Source organism: Bos grunniens, chromosome 2 (genome assembly GCF_055505025.1).
Source record: "Bos grunniens cultivar Pamir isolate PY7600 chromosome 2, Bosgru_T2T1.0, whole genome shotgun sequence".
Taxonomy (NCBI): domain Eukaryota; kingdom Metazoa; phylum Chordata; class Mammalia; order Artiodactyla; family Bovidae; genus Bos; species Bos grunniens.
Window position 1 is genome coordinate 29,820,394 of NC_141166.1, and position 16,312 is coordinate 29,836,705.

Consider the following 16,312-nt stretch of genomic DNA (forward strand, 5'->3'; position numbering starts at 1 on the left):
ATTCAAGACCCCTCTCATATGCATGCATAAGCAGGATAAGGGAATTACCTCCCATTTCAGAGAGAAATAAATGAAATGTCCCAGAGGGAAAATGACTTGCCCGCAGTTATTTCTTCCACAATCAGGAGCATCAATTGCTAGCTCTGCTCTTTATGAAAGTGAAAGTGAAGTTGCTCAGTCATGTCCAACTCTTTCGATCCCATGGACTGTACAGCCCACCAGGGTCCCCTGTCCATGGGATTCTCAAGGGAAGAATACTGGAGTGGGTTGCCAACCACCCCAGGGGCCGAACCTGGATCTCCTGCATTGCAGTCAGACTCTTTACCCTCTGAGCCACTAGGGATGCCTCTGCTCTTTATATTATCTTTTAAAACCCTAACATTATGTGAAGTGAGGTTATTCTCAGTTCTTTTCTGGCAGAGAAGAAACAAAAGCCCAGAGAGGTGAAGTTACTTTCCTAAGGTCACACAGCACATTCCAGAGCAGAATTCAGATCCCCTGCAGCAGCAAACTGAGAAAGATAGGAACTGACGAGTTACCCACCCCAGAAGGAGAGGAATGCACTCCCAGCCTTCATCTAAAAGATCTGATGGGGCTAGGGGTGGCCAAGAATCTCCAGGAGGGTGGTCCTGGAAAAACAACACTCTAGATGCTCTGTGTGTGTGTGTGTGTGTGTGTGTGTGTTAGTTGTTCAGTTGTGTCCAACTCTTTGCAACCCCATGGAGAGGATCTCATTTTGATGCAAGTGGCAATGTTTAAAATATGTCCATGAATTATTTGACAGTCCTCTCCCCTTGAATCTGGCCTGAGACTAAGTTAGGAAAGACCATATAGCTTCTGTCTGGATCTACCCTGAACTTGCCAAGTTGGGAAGGCTATGGATAGGTGTTCTCAGCCCTCGCCTAGCTGAGCTCCCAGCCAACAGCCAGTATCAATTGTCAGCTGTGTGAGTGCACCATCCTGGATGTCCAGTCCAGTGGAGCCTTTAGGAGGCTGCAGCCCTGGCCAACTCCTAACTGCAATGGCATGGGAGAGTCCAATTGAGAACTGCCTGGCCAAGCCTGTCCTGAATTCCCAACCCACAATATCACAAGCAAAATAAAACGGTTGTTTGGAATCTTGGTGTGCTTTCTTACACAGCAATGGTAACCAGAACAAAATGCAAAGAGGAGATGGGATTTGGTGAGGACAATTTTGGAGGCTTTCCAAAGCCTTTAATACACTTTTACATGACAGCTTTTTAAAAAATGAAGTGTGCATGAGGCTGGGAGAGGGGTGGTGCTTCTTCATCTTCTAAAGGGGCAGTGTGAGAAGACACACTGACGGGATAAAGTTGGAGCAGATAGAGACAAAGGGAAGGGCTGGATAAGCTCATCTCCACACTCAACTGGTTGAAAGAATGCTCCATACCTACTCTGGTAGCAGGGTCTCTGGTGACAGCAAACTTGGAGGAGTGGAGAGCCTCTGGAAGGAAAGGAGTTTCCGCATGTGGGCTAGTGGGTAGCAAGGAGTTATACACAGTTAAAAGGAAGGCTACTAGAAGTTTTAAAAACCCAAATGTTAGATGCTGAAGAAAGTGCTCAAAGTTTGGGGCCAGACCTGAGAGAGGGGCTGGACGTTCCCATGGATGGTTGGATGCTTACAGGGCCTTGACAAGAAGGTCCATGAAAATGAACTGAGAAGTGCACTGTTACCCTCATCAACTCCCTCTGTGTCTGCATCTGGTTTTTAACATATGCCTCTGAATGCCCAATGTAAGAAAGCTACTCTGGGCATTCCCTGGTGGTCTCTGCATTTTAGGTGGTTAGAACTCTGCCCTTTCACTGTTGAGGGCCTGAGTTCCATCCCTGGTCAGAGTACTAAGATTCCACAAGCTGCATGGCATTGCCAAAGATAAATAAGTAAGTAAAGGTGTGTGTGTGTGTGTGTGTAAAACTCAGAGGAAGGTGAACAGGCAGGTCATAGGGAATGGTATTTCTCCATGGAGTGCTTGAAAGAGTATAGATGGATAGGTTTCTTGGTTCTGAACGCTTAATTCTAGAGAGGCAAAAGATAGGTGTGTTCAGAATCTAATAAAGAGGAGGAAAGTGCAGTTTATGGTAGAGAATCCTAGCAGACACCACTCTAGTCAAGTGATCAAGCTCATCATCAGTAATACATGTCGACAAGGTGTACCCTCTGATATTATGCGCTGAAAAGGGCTTATAACTCTGTTATGCTTCCCAACAATGCACATCTTACTCTAATCATAAGAAACGAACCCAGATTGAGGAATATTCTACAAAATAATTGACTGTACTCTTCAAAAGAATCAAGATCATAAAGACAAGGAAAGATTCAGGAAATGCCGAAGGTGGGATCCTGGATTGCATACTGAAACAGGAAAAGGACATTACTGGATGAACTTGTGAAACCCAAATAAATTCTATACTTTTCTTAATTGTATTATTATATCAATGTTAATTTCTTCTTTTTGATAAGTGTCCTATGGTCATGTAAGAGGTTAACCTAGGAGGACGCTGGATGAAAGGTTTTAGAGAACCACCTGCAGTATTCTTGTGCACATCTAAAATTAACTCAAAATTTTTTTAATTAAAAAAAAACTAATAAAAGAGAATCTCATGGACCAAAAAATGTAGGCTTCCTTACCATCTCTAAGTCCAAGTCAACTTCCACAACCAAAGGAAGCCAGTTAACACTAAATTGGTGGTCATGCTATAACATCTTTACTTGAGAGAGGGCTCTAGCCAGATAGGGATTGGAAAAGGGTTTGAGGAATTAAATAGGGTGGAAAGTCACAGAATAATGGTGTTCTTCATTTATTCAAAACATATAATGAGTCAGGCTCTGTGCTAAATTCTGTAAACCTTTTATCACACTTAAACCTCATGACCTTTGAGGCAGCTGTTAGAAGTTCTTGCTGTTTATGGAAGAGGAGGCTGGATCTTACAGAAATGAAGGAATAAGACAGCTGAGGGCTGATGGAGTTGGGGTTTAAATCCAGTCTGATTAACTCCAGAGCCTGCTCTGAACCACTCCACTGTACTGTCTTCTCAGCTATGATCTGCATTCAAATCATGCCTTAGGGTTCTGCACTGGTGTGGGTGGGGGAAGAGAAGAGAGGAGGCAGGAGGAAGGGGATGGCCTAGGATGGAGCTGTCCATGGTTCTGGCCAGAAGGACGTGGAGCTGGGCAGCCTATAGGAGATGGTGCTGAGGAAGACAGCTGGGAGATAGTGCAGAAAAGGAGCCTGCTCAGACTAGAGGGAGAGAGCAGTCAGACATGGTGGTAGGTACCAACAAGGAGGAATGAGAGAGAGACTCCAAGCTTTGGCTTAAAATAAATAACCACATATACAGTAGCTGGTAAGGTAGGATTTATCCTCAGGTCTCACTTGCAGCCAATACACCAGTATTATCCTGTGTAGCTCTACTGGTTGTTAAAATCTGGAAGTACTGTTAGTGGGTGCCCTCAGTCGTGTCCAACTCTTTGTCACACCATGGACTGTAGCCCACCCAGGCTCCTCTGTCCCTGGGATTCTCCAGGTTAGAATGCTAGACTGGGTTGCCATTTCCTTCTCCAGGGGATCTTCCCAACCCAGGGATCGAACCCGAGTCTCCTGAGGCTCTTGCATTGGCAGGCAGATTCTTTACCACTGAGCCACCTGGGAGAGACCCACTTTGTTACTAGTTAGCGGATAGTCACTGACTGAGTTCTCCACTACTGTGGCTGCTCTCCACATCTCACAACCTAACACCTGAAAGGTTAAGGCTGGCACAGTATGGGCTCTCAGGACCCAGCTCTGGCTTTAAGGCTCCCTGGTATCCATTCTCATAGGTAAGTATGCATACTGTACCAATTGTATTTTGAATACTGCCCCTGTTTGCCCCCTTTTACAGATGGGGAAAGTGAGGCTCTGACATGTTTAACCATTTGCCTCAAATTGTTCAGTTCTTAAATGGTAGAATCAGGACTTGAACTTAGTCTTCTGGGATTAAGCCTCATGTCCTTTTCCCTCCATCCCCCCTACTGTTGGCCTTATGCCTATTTACCACTTGGTATGGGGTCGCACAGAGTCGGACACGACTGAAGCAACTTAGCAGCAGTGGCAGCAGCAGCGGACAATGAGGGAGCAAGTTGAACAGGTTCTTTGGGTTGGCACAGGAGAGTTAGAAAACCCTATAGGGGTCCCAGGCAGAATGGAGCTCTTTCCTTTGAATTGTATTGCAGTCTTCCCCAGCCCCAGAAAATGTTGTATCCTGGAAGCCCTTTCAGGCTGGGGGGTGTCATCAATCTCTCTCCACACCCAGCAACTTTAGAGGGCCATGGCAGCTTAAGTGAAGAGGAACTAAAAAGCCTCTTGATGAAAGTGAAAGTGGAGAGTGAAAAAGATGGCTTAAAGCTCAACATTCAGAAAACAAAGATCATGACATCTGGTCCCATCACTTCATGGGAAATAGATGGGGAAACAGTGGAAACAGTGTCAGACTTTATTTTTGGGGGCTCCAAACTCACTGCAGATGGTGATTGCAGCCATGAAATTAAAAGATGCTTACTCCTTGGAAGGAAAGTTATGACCAACCTAGATAGCATATTGAAAAGCAGAGACATTACTTTGCCAACAAAGGTCTGTCTAGTCAAGGCTATGGTTTTTCCAATGGTCATGTATGGATGTGAGAGTTGGACTGTGAAGAAAGCTGAGCCCTGAAGAACTGATGTTTTTGAACTGTGGTGTTGGAGAAGACTCTTGAGAGTCCCTTGGACTGCGAGGAGATCCAACCAGTCCATCCTAAAGGAGATCAGTCCTGGGTGTTCACTGGAAAGACTGATGTTGAAGCTGAAACTCCAATACTTTGGCCACCTCATGCAAAGAGTTGGCTCATTGGAAAAGACCCTAATCCTGGGAAGGATTGGGGGCAGGAGGAGAAGGGGATGACAGAGGATGAGATGGCTGGATGGCATCACCAACTCGATGAACATGGGTTTGGGTGAACTTGGGGAGTTGGTGATGGACAGGGAGGCTTGGCGTGCTGCAGTCCACAGGGTTGCAAAGAGTCAGACACGACTGAGCGACTGAACTGAACTGACAGCTTAATGCAGAGAATGCTCCATGCCTGCTCCTAGATGCCCCCTTATCCATAGTCTTCTCTTCACCTCTCAGGCTGGGCTTATAAGATTTACCCTACTAATTTTGGAGGTCAGGAGCTTCTGTGGGAGGACCTACCACTTCACTTCCTTCCCCAAACGTAAATACATCTTCTGATTTCAGAAGCAACACTGGAAACTGAGTCGGAGTTGTAGGTGAAGAAAAGTGGGAGAGGGCTCTTCATGTACTGGAGCTGGGTGCTTTGCCAACTGGATAGTAGATCATCCTGGCATGTCTTTTTGTCTTTCTCCACCCTAGAGCCACAGGCAGCCTCCTTCTTGGAGAAACAAAAGAGGAGGATGTGGAGAGGAGAAAACACTTTTGACCTCTCCTGTGTGCAGCAGAGAGACTGGGAGATGCGAGGAGGTGAGGATGCACAGAAAGCTGAGTAGCAAAATATAGGGACCTTCCACTTAGCGGGGAAGCCCTAGTGGCTCAGTGGTAAAGAACCTGTCTGCCAAAGCAGGAAACACAGGAGATGCAGGTTTGACCCCTGGGTTGGGAAGATCCCTGGAGGAGGAAATGGCAACCCACTCCAGTATTCTTGCCTGGAGAATTCCATGGACAGAGGAGTCTGGTGGGCTACAGTCCATAGGGTTGCAAAGAGTTGGGCACAACTGAGCAACTGAGCACACACCCACTTAGCAAGTGACCTTCCAGTGTGTGTGTGTATGTGTGTGTGTGTGTCTATCTTTGTTGACAAAGTATGCATCAAATACTTTACATAACTGACCACTCAGTCCCTATGTGGGCCTTTTGATAATTATCCCCAGGGTAAAAGATAAGGCTCAGAGAGGTCATGGGACCTGCCCAAGGTCACACAGCCAGTAAGTGGCAGTCAGTCTGCCTGATGAATTTATCTCAGATCTGTCTGATTTCTCAGCCTGAAGTCTTCTGTATTTCACGGGAGGGATATTGGGGGAAAAAGCTTAGAAAAGCTATTTTTGTGTGTGCTGAAGCCCAAATCACCGAATGTGCTTTATCTTTATCACCCTTGGCTTCTAGCCAGGAGGATTGGAGTCCTCCCATCCTCCTTCCTCCTTTTCTTCCACATCCTGGTCTTCATCCAGATACTGAATCATCACCTACCCTTGTTCACAGCCTTGAACAAAACAGCGCCCACCCTGTCGTCTTTCTTGAGTCCACGAAGGAGATGGTCCCCAGGACCCAGCACCCATTGTTCCCCACAGGTTCTGGGATCCTGAAATGAGGGACTTCTGAGGCAAGCTCAGCTTCCTCTCCCCTTCTCAGTTTCATCCATTGCCACACCCCTTTCCATGCTGTTTGCTTCTTGGAGCTAAGTCCAGCTTGGGCCTTTCCCTGGGAGTCCACCATGCCGGTCAAGGTCACTCATCAGCAGAGCTCCCAGGAGGCAGGCAGAACCTTGTAGAAGTAGAGCCCATAAGGGACCAACCAAGAATTCCCTCTCACTGTCCCAAGCCCAGAAGCCACCACTGACTGGACAGACCAGCTCTGGAGGGACACTTCTTCAGTGAAGAGGCACAAGGGTGTGTGGCTCCTAGAATAAGCTTTTCTAGCTCTAGTCTCCTTAGGGTTTTCTCGCTGGGATTTCTGAGGCTACCACCGAGCCTTGCCTCCAGAGTTACTGCTCCTTATTTTTTTCTGGCCTAAGAATAGACAAACAGGTCCCTTTCTCTGTTCTTCAGGTTCAGCTGAGTCAGGCTGACCATTTCAAAAAGAGCTTAAAGGAAAACAAAAAGGAAATCATTATAGAAACCACAAACAACATAGAAGTGGTAATGTCCAAAGTGCAGGTTTCCTATTCTGAGAATAATGTTAAAACCAGTGAAAAGCTCACCGAGTTCCACATTCCTTGATCCCAAGAAAACTCCAGACCTAATTGTGCTGGCATAACGTAATGGGCTCCTGGCCTGACCCTTCCTTTCAGCCTCTGGCCATGTGATCTCCCAGGCCAATTAAGGCAGCATTGTCATCTTAGTGTATCTTTTACCTTTAAACTCCAACTTTCCCAAAATAAGAGTTTATTTTCTGGGTTTACCCCTAGAGTCTCTCCCTCTAACACCCAGCCTCCAGCACTGTCCTGGGTAGTGAAGCATCTTTAATTGCCCATAAATGATCTCAGATTTTCAGCTTCAACCACCTAAGGAGTCTTCACCAAATGAGACTCTTCCCTGCAAAGGACAAACGAACAAATGAACCAGTGGGCTTCCAAAAATCCATATTATGTGAAATAATGCCTTCTTCAAACATCCACCTTCAGATCCCTTCAAAAGCGTTAGCTTTGCGCTGGGCTGGAGGAAATGCCAGGAGAAAATGCTTAGGAGACATTCCCTTCCACCTGCAAAAAGAATTCATTTGCAATGCAAGTAAGAAATAACTACTGCTTTTAAGTTAACAATTGTAATCACATAACGAAGTTCCCGGAGAGATTCTGACTCTATCACCAAGGGGTATCACAAAAGAACAGAAACGACTCCCACTGCTCCGACAAGTCCTTGGATTACCCTCCTCCGAATTTGCTCGTGATCGGGGACGTCCCAACAACTGTGTTGCAACTGGTAGAAGACAGTTACAGCCAGCCGGGAAGTTGGAGAATAAAAAACAAGGGTGAACGTTCAAGTTGGGCGGGGTCTTCGCTTTCTCTGATCCATGACTCATCCGGGTAGCCGTCGTTGCCCTGGGAAACCAGGAGACGCCGTGACTCGTGCGTCTTGTATCTATAGAAACGACAACATGGCGGCGGTGTGAGTTCTGAGCGTTGGTCCCAGCGACCCGGCGAGCTGCACGAGTGGCCAGGGAAGGTATCTGTCTTAGGAGACCGTCTCCTTTGGGAAGTCGTGACGGGGTCCCCTCAGTGTCCGTCGGAGAGCCCTGAGGTACTAAGACTTGGGTGAGATCAGCCTGGAGATCTCTTAGAGGATAGTGAAACCGCTCTAAGTATATTTTATTTCTTCTTGGCAACCCGCCACTTTTTACACTGGTCATCTTAGGAATTTTTAGGTTGGAAATTAGGCAAATAAAGGAAGCTGATGATTTTTTTTTAAGGTTCTCAAGATATAGAAAAGAGACGAAAAACAACACCTCCCTTGCCCAGTGTCCTTGCAATGATTGCAGTCTTTGGAAGAGTAGCACATGCTACTGTGGAAATTATCATTGTTAGTTATAGTAACATAGGTTTGCCTAGGGCTTTTTCAAATTCTCTGTTTCTTTCAAACTTAAAGTCAATTTTGTGAAATAGGATAACCTTCATTTTACAGGTGAGGAGACTGAGGCTTGAGAAGATGGAGAAACTTGCCCATTTCAAATGAATCAGAGCAGATGCTGGAACCCTTTTCTTGCTCCAGGACCAGTGCTCACTTCCCTAAGCCCTAAGCCCTGGTCTGGACCAGCTTTCTACCCTGTTATCTCTCTTTTTTTTCTACAAATGTTGACCAGAGATTTTTTTTTCCAGAGTCCAGAGGCAGAGGCTGTTTGTAGAATGCCCTATGGTTACAGCCATTACTGAGCCAGGGAAGTACTACAAAGCCATCCAACAGCAGAAAAGTAATGGGGCCTTCCTCCCTGTCTCACCAGCTTGCATCTCTTTGATTCCATCTGAATGTTCACTTCCAATTGAAGGTAGGAGCCTTACCTGTCCTGTCTGGGCCTAGCACTGGTACATAGCAGGCATTCAGTAAATGCCTTGTGAATGAATGAGTGAGTGAATGTAAGATAGTCCCCTTCGGAGGGTTTGGTTGCTATTGTTTAGTTGCTCTGTTATGTCTGACTCTTTCGTGACCCCACGGACTGTAGCCCACCAGGCTCCTCTGTCCATGAGACTTCCCAGGCAAGAATACTGGAGTGGGTTGCCATTTCCTTTTCCAGGAGTTCTTCCCAACCCAGGGATTGAACCCACATCTCCTTCTTGGCAGGCAGATTCTTTACCACTGAGCCACCAGCAAAGCCCCTAGAAGGTTTGAACTTGTTGCCAATTAGGAAAAAAGTACATCAACAGAATATTTTGGTCTGGATGAATGGTGAGAAGGGTATGGGAGAGTGTCTGATGGAAGTGTGGAAATTTCTAAAGGGTGACCATACAATTGTTTCCTAAAGCAAACTATGTTATAATAAGGGGCTGAACCCCAGACTTGAAAATAAATAGTTTCAGGCGAAATAAAAGATGACTCACATCTAATCATAAATTGTTATAAGGATTAAAATACATGTAAGGACTTACAACACTGCTTGGCACATAATAAGTTCTCAGTAAGTTTTCTTAGAAGTTGTTATTATTTTTGAAATTGTTATTCAAAGAGGTGGGGGAAGATACTGAGTAATCTTAAATATGCACATATGTTCAAAAAAGGAGTACATTAATGCTTTCAAATATGGTAGCCACACCAGGGTGTATGTGCAGAAGGAAGGGGGATTTGAGATGGAGCCAGAGCCAGTTTGGGACCCTTGTGTGTCCAAAGCAGGGCCAAGCACCCTTTTGAGCATTTGTTGAAAGCTGTGGACACTCTCCCTAGAAAAGAGCACATGCCCATACCCATGAAATTTGCATATAATTTGCCTATAACATTTGTATATAATTTCTAGACACAGCCTATGACTGGATCCCTCTGCTTTAGAGGTTGATTCATTTATCCTTGGATTGAATCATCATTTCAGTGAGTTCAGTTCAGTTCAGTCGCTCAGTCGTGTCCAACTCTTTGTGACCCCATGAATCGTAGCATGCCAGGCCTCCCTGTCCATCACCAACTCCCAGAGTTCACTCAGACTCATGTCCATCGAGTCAGTGATGCCATCCAGCCATCTCATCCTCTGTCGTCCCCTTCTCCTCCTGCCCCCAATCCCTCCCAGCATCAGAGTCTTTTCCAATGAGTCAAATCTTCGCATGAGGTGGCCAAAGTACTGGAGTTTCAGCATTAGCATCATTCCTTCCAAAGAAGTCCCAGGGCCGATCTCCTTCAGAATGGACTGGTTGGATCTCCTCGCAGTCCAAGGGACTCTCAAGAGTCTTCTCCAACACCACAGTTCAAAAGCATCAGTTCTTCGGCGCTCAGCCTTCTTCACAGTCCAACTCTCACATCCATAAATGACCACTGGAAAAACCATAGCCTTGACTAGATAGACGGACCTTTGTTGGCAAAGTAATGTTTCTGCTTTTCAATATGCTGTCTAGGTTGGTCATACCTTTTCTTCCAAGGAGTAAGCATTTTTTAATTTCATGGCTTCAGTCACCATTTGCAGTGATTTTGGAGCCCAGAAAAATAAAGTCTGACACTGTTTCCACTGTTTCCCCATCTATTTCCCATGAAGGGATGGGACCAGATGCCACGATCTTAGTTTTCTGAATGTTGAGCTTTAAGCCAACTTTTTCACTCTCCTCTTTCACTTTCATAAGAGGCTTTTTAGTTCCTCTTCACTTTCTGCCATAAGGGTGTCATCTGCATATCTGAGGTTATTGATATTTCTCCCGGCAATCTTGATTCCAGCTTGTGCTTTTTCCAGCCCAGCGTTTCTCATGATGTACTCTGCATAGAAGTTAAATAAAGCAGGGTGACAATATATAGCCTTGACATACTCCTTTTCCTATTTGGAACCAGTCTGTTGTTCCATGTCTAGTTCTAACTGTTGCTTCCTGACCTGCATATAGGTTCCTCAAGAGGCAGGTCAGGTGGTCTGGTATTCCCATCCCTTTGAGAATTTTCCACAGTTTATTGTGATCCACACAGTCAAAGGCTTTGGCTCATTTCATTGAAGGCTTCCTTTAAACCTGGATTAAAAGCAGAGACATTACTTTGCCAACAAAAGTCCGTCTAGTCAAGGCTATGGTTTTTCCAGTAGTCATGTATGGATGTGAGAGTTGGACTGTGAAGAAAGCTGAGTGCCGAAGAATTGATGCTTTTTAACTGTGGTGTTGGAAAAGACTCTTGAAAGTCCCTTGGACTGCAAGGAGATCCAACCAGTCCATCCTAAAGGAGATCAGTCCTGGGTGTTTATTGGAAGGACTGATATTGAAGCTGAAATTCCAATACTTCGGCCACGTAATGCAAAGAGCTGACTCATTTGAAAAGACCCTGATGCTGGGAAAGATTGAGGGCAGGAGGAGAAGGGGGCAACAGAGAGTGAGACGGTTGGATGGCATCACCAACTCAAAGGACATGAGTTTGAGTGAACTCCGGCAGTTGGTGATGGACAGGGAGGCCTGCGTGCTGCAATTCATGGAGTCGCAAAGAGTCGGACATGACTGAGCGACTGAACCAAACAGGTTGTGTACTGATAAGAGAAAACTCAGAAGCCCAAGAAGCCTTCAGTCTCATTTGCCTTTTCTTTGTTCCTTATTTCTCTTCTCAGAGGAGGCCAGCCATGTTCAGAGGCAACAAGTAGAGAGTAAAAGCCAGGTAAAAGCAATGCATATGCTTCAGTGACACGCACTGGGAGCTTACTGAGAAATGCCACGTGTGGCTGTGGAGGGCAGTGCTGCATGGGCCTCATCCCCAGTTCCCTTTTCCAAATGGCCTTTCCTGAATGGTGAGCCTCTAGGCTCCCAGACGAAGCCCTGGGTCTTGTATTCAGGCTCGTTTCTCACGTGCCACTTCACACCTGTTGCCAGAGCTCGGAAGCAGGCAACTCCTCCATGATCACAGTGTCCATGGTGAGTCTTCTCCATTGACGTCTCTTTCTCATGCCCCTCCTGTCTCCTTTCTGGTCTCTTTCCAGCTCCCAACTGGCAGGAACTCTTGGCTTAGCCAGAGAGCTTCCTTCGGACTTGTGTTCCCGGCACCCAGTGCTCACTGAAGCAGCCCTCAGCCTCCTCATGAGGACTAGGGACAGCGGGGACTGCACCATGAACTCCGGATCATGCCTGAGTGCCAGCACGGTGGCCTTTCCCACCATCACTGGCAGCAGCATGGCCATGAGTGCCTACAGCAGCAGCAACGCCAGTGCCTTTGTGAGGACGCCTGTGGGGCCAAGTGGGGTGGATGGGCAGCAGGGCAGCAAGGGTCGGAATCTGGGAGTACCCCTCTCTCCTGTCCCAACCCCATTACTAGATGCTACATACACGGAGCCCCAGGCCAGCTGGAGCGGTGGCAGCTGTGAGCATGACGGTGGAGAGAAGAATGTTGGGGAGATGGGAGTTTGCGGCTGATAAGAGTAGCCTGTAGTTCTCTCTTCCTTCGAAAAGCTCTTCTGATCTTGATGCCTACCTAGGGCCTTGCATTTGTCCAGTGGGTGGATGTTGTTTGCATTTTTGCAGCTCTCAGGGTTCTTTCTGTGTGACAGCACCGGGTCAGGGTGGCCAGTGCTCATCTAGGGAGGTAACGTAGGGGTCTGACTGCGTTTTGTGCAGCACGTGTCTGTCATGTGGGAGTTCTTGGGTTGCCTTAAATGTGATGGTGGTTGCATTCGCCTCCCTGTGGACCATGGTCATCTCTCCCCTGCATCTGTGGCGTTCCAGGCCAGTTTGCACACAGATTCATTCACTGCCCTTCCCCACTCTGCTCTGAGCTGGCTGAGACTAAAAGGTGGGAGGAGGGGAGAAGCCCAGGTACGTCTCTTCTTCCCTCCCTGCTTTTGACAGTGTCTCGGTCGGCATCTCGCTGTGACTCCCATCGGCACCAGACAGTGCTCTGGGTTCTGAGACCCCCACCTCTTCCCCTAACTTGTGTACAGCGGCACCTTCTTTTTAAAATTATATTAATTAGTTTATTTCTTTTTGGCTGTGCTGGGTCTTTGTTGCTGCACGTGGGCTTTCTCTAGTTGCAGTGAGCAGGGGGCTACTCTTCGTTGTGGTGCATGGGCTTCTCACTGCAGTGGTTTCTCTTATTGTGGAGCCCACGTTCTAGGTGCACGGGCTTAGTAGCTGCGGCACCCGGGCTTAGCTGCTCCGGCACCCGGGCTTAGCTGCTCCTCGACATGTGGGATCTTCGTAGACCAGGGATCAAACCCATGCCCACCGCTTTGGCAGGCTGATTCTCAACCACTGGACCACCGGGGAAGTCCCTGGTGGCAGCTTCTTGATGTTGTTAACTCTGAGGTTACTTCACTAGCCCCTCCTTGTGCATTGAATCCTTATTTTAAACACCCAGAGGGGCTTCTGTTTTTCTGGTTGGACTCTGATCGATGCATCAACTGATGTTTATAATAAATGACCCTCGGCCACCCATGTCACCTTTCCTCCGTGGGCAGTTCGGGCCATCTGACATTCTGTATATTTTGAAACAGATGTAAGCTCCAAGAGAGAAAGGATTCGATGGTCTCGTTCACTATTATAGGCCTGGCACTAACCTCTACAGTGTCTGGCGCATCATAGGTAGTGAAGCACATATCTTTTAAACACATACATTTATCCTCTGTTGTTGCTGAGCCGTTAAGTCATATCCCCATGGACTGCGGCACACCAGGCCCCCCTTATATAATGATATAAAAACAACCCTTGGTCAAAGCTAAAGGAAAATGGCAGTGAATGTACATTCACTGCAATGAATGGTAGGAAGAGACACCTGGTTCCTCCTCCCTCCATCTCGCTGCCCCAGAAGTTGTCCATTCCCCTCCCTCCTCAGATAGTTAAGAGTTAGGGATCAGCCGGTGAAAAGATTTGCTGTTATAGACAGGGAGTGTTGGTACAGTAAACCTCTAGCATCCTTAGGAGCAGTGCTTGGAGAGGCCTCAAAGCCAAGGCATCGGGTGTGGGTTGTCCCCAGGCAAGTTGGCTCTGTCCTTTGCTCCACCAGCTAGGTGAGGGATGGGAGAGGGAATGGTGGAATATCCCTGTGCCCTGGAGAAGTTCCAGTGAGGGACGTCTTAGAGAAGTTCTCTACAGGCTTCTGTAGAGAAGGGGTAGGATGGGGAGGTTGAGAAGGCAGCATCTGAATAGAGCAGTGTCTGAGGGCACACGGGGGACAGAACAGGCCAGCTAAGGCTGCTGAGTGTGCTGGGCTAAGGGGTTGATAGAGCGGTCCAGGGACAGCTTCAGGGGCAGTATCTCAGTGAATCTAGTTGGAAAACCATTCGAATGACCTCAGAAGAGGTAATATCAGACTCCAGGGCCTCCCTGCCTCTCACCTTCTCTCTCCAGACCATCCCCCATGGGGCAAGAAGAGATATAATTCATTACCTTCTGGAGGTGGGGCGATCCTAGCCGATTCTCTGGGTCTTTGAATTCTTCTCTCCTTTCTCCCTGCCAACCGGACAGCCTGCCAGCTCCATGGACGCTCAGTTGTGCTTCCCAAAGAAGCAGGACAAAGTGAAGAAGAGGGTCATCTGGGACATTGAGGTGGCTGAGGAGCTACAGTGGAAAGGCTGGGTGTTGGGGAAGGAGATCACCAAAAACCTGGTTCTGAAAAATCTCTCCTTGAAAATCCAGAAGATAAAATACAGGTACCAGTATGAGGGATCAGAGACTTAAGTCCCTGAGCCCTGAACCCCCTAAAGCATCCACTTTAAAAAATAAGTCATACAAAACCAAAAGAGTGTGTAGGACATGTATAGTTTGAACAGTTGTTGAAAGTGGGACCCGTGTGACCAGGTTAATTAATGGAGTAATAACAGTGTCTGAAACTCACCTTCTCTCATCATGTGTCCCCCCAGCCTTGGAACACCTTCCCTACTGGTAAAGGTAACCACTGTTCTGACTTTCATGAGAATGATTTTCTTGTTTTTCTCCAAAGGGTTTGCCACTTACGTTTGCCTCCCTAAATGCTATAGTTTGTTTACCTTCTTATGAACTTTATGTAAGTGGGATAACACGATACACTTTTGTTGTTGTTGTTGTTCAGTCACTAAGTCATGTCTGATTCTTTGCAACCCCATGGACTGCAGCATGCCAGGCTTCCCCATCCTTCACTGTCTCACAAATGCTCAAACTCATGTCCGTTGAGTTGATGATGCCTTCCAACCACCTCATTCTCTGTCACCCCCTTCTCCTCCTGTCTTCAATCTTTCCCCCATCAGGGTCTTTTCCAGTGATTCAGCTCTTCACATCAGGTGGCCAAAGTATTGGAGCTTCAGCTTTAACGTCAGTCCTTCCAATGAATATTCAGGATTGAAATCTTTAGGATTAACTGGTTTGATCTCCTTGCTGTCCAAGGGACTCTCAAGAGTTTTCTCCAGCACCACAGTTCAGAAGCATCAGTTCTTCAGCGCTCAGCCTTCTTTATGGTCCAACTCTCACATCCATGCATGACTACTGGAAAATCCACAGCTTTGACTCTATGGAGCTTTGTTGGCAAAGTGATGTCTCTGCTTTTTAGTATGCCGTCTAGGTTGGTCATAGCTCAGTTATGTTCATAAGACTCGTCCACACGCATGCGTAGTTTATCCTTTTTCATCACAGAGTAATAGTTCAACGTATGCTTCTGTGTGCTTATGCATTCTTCTGCTGAGGGGCGTTTTGGTTGTTTCAAGTTTGAGACTGTTATCAACATTGTTCAGCTATTGCACAAGTTCAAGTTTTTCTAGGGTAGATACAAAGGGATAGAACTACTGTGACTTAGAACATGTACACGTTTGCTTCTCACAGATGTTTGTACATGTTTGCCAAACTCGTTTCCAAAGTACTTATATCCATTTATATTCCCACCAGCCACATGTGAGTATTCCCATTCCTCTTTAACTTCACCAACAATTGGTATTGTTTAGACTTAAATTTTTTGCCAATAATGCTAATTTGTTGTAGGTTTAATTTTCATTTCTCTGATTACTATTACAATTAAGTGTTTTTTTCCTGTGTTATTGGCCATTTCATTTGTGAAATTCCTGTTTAAGTCTGTGTCCATTTTTCTGTTAGATTATCTTTTTTCGTTTTTCAAAAAGAATTAAAATGTAGCTGATTTGCAATATTATTTTAATTTCATCTGTATAGCATAATGATTCAGTACTTTTATAGATTATACTCCCTTAAAAGTTATTACAAGATAATGGCTATCATTTCCTGTGCTATGCAGGATATCCTTGTTGCCTAACTATTTTATTTTATTATTTTAAGTTTAGGTTTGTTTATTTATTCTATTTTTGGCTGTGCTGGGTCTTTGTTGCTTTGCATGGGCTTTCTCTAGTTGCGTCGAGCGGGGTCTGCTCTTAGTTGCAGTGCTTGGGATTCTCATTGCAGTGGCTTCTCTTGCTGTGGAGTGCAGGCTCTAGGCACGTGGGCGCAGTAGTTGCAGCTCAAGGATTCTCGAGTGAGGACTCAGTAGTTGT

At 46.4% G+C, this 16,312-nt stretch overlaps 1 protein-coding gene across 26 annotated transcripts in view; it reads left to right on the forward strand.

Annotated features, from left to right (window-relative positions):
- Positions 1–7,802: 7,802 nt before the first annotated feature.
- The window catches only part of CFAP65 (cilia and flagella associated protein 65), a 41,684-nt gene continuing 33,174 nt past the window's right edge, over positions 7,803–16,312 (forward strand). For 22 of the 26 annotated variants that reach the window (XR_015141951.1, XR_015141926.1, XR_015141919.1 and 19 more), the window contains exons 1-5: positions 7,803–7,929; positions 8,580–8,746; positions 11,468–11,514; positions 11,834–12,065; positions 14,310–14,494. Coding sequence is in view for 11 of the 26 variants with exons in the window: in XM_086339448.1 (XP_086195574.1) it covers positions 11,931–12,065; positions 14,310–14,494 (320 nt within the window). In the remaining 15 variants the exon portion in view is untranslated. Of the gene's footprint in view, positions 8,005–8,579; positions 8,747–11,467; positions 11,515–11,833; positions 12,066–14,309; positions 14,495–16,312 lie in introns of all 26 variants that reach the window. The other 4 variants (XM_086339467.1, XM_086339506.1, XM_086339458.1 and 1 more) reach the window with 3 other exon arrangements.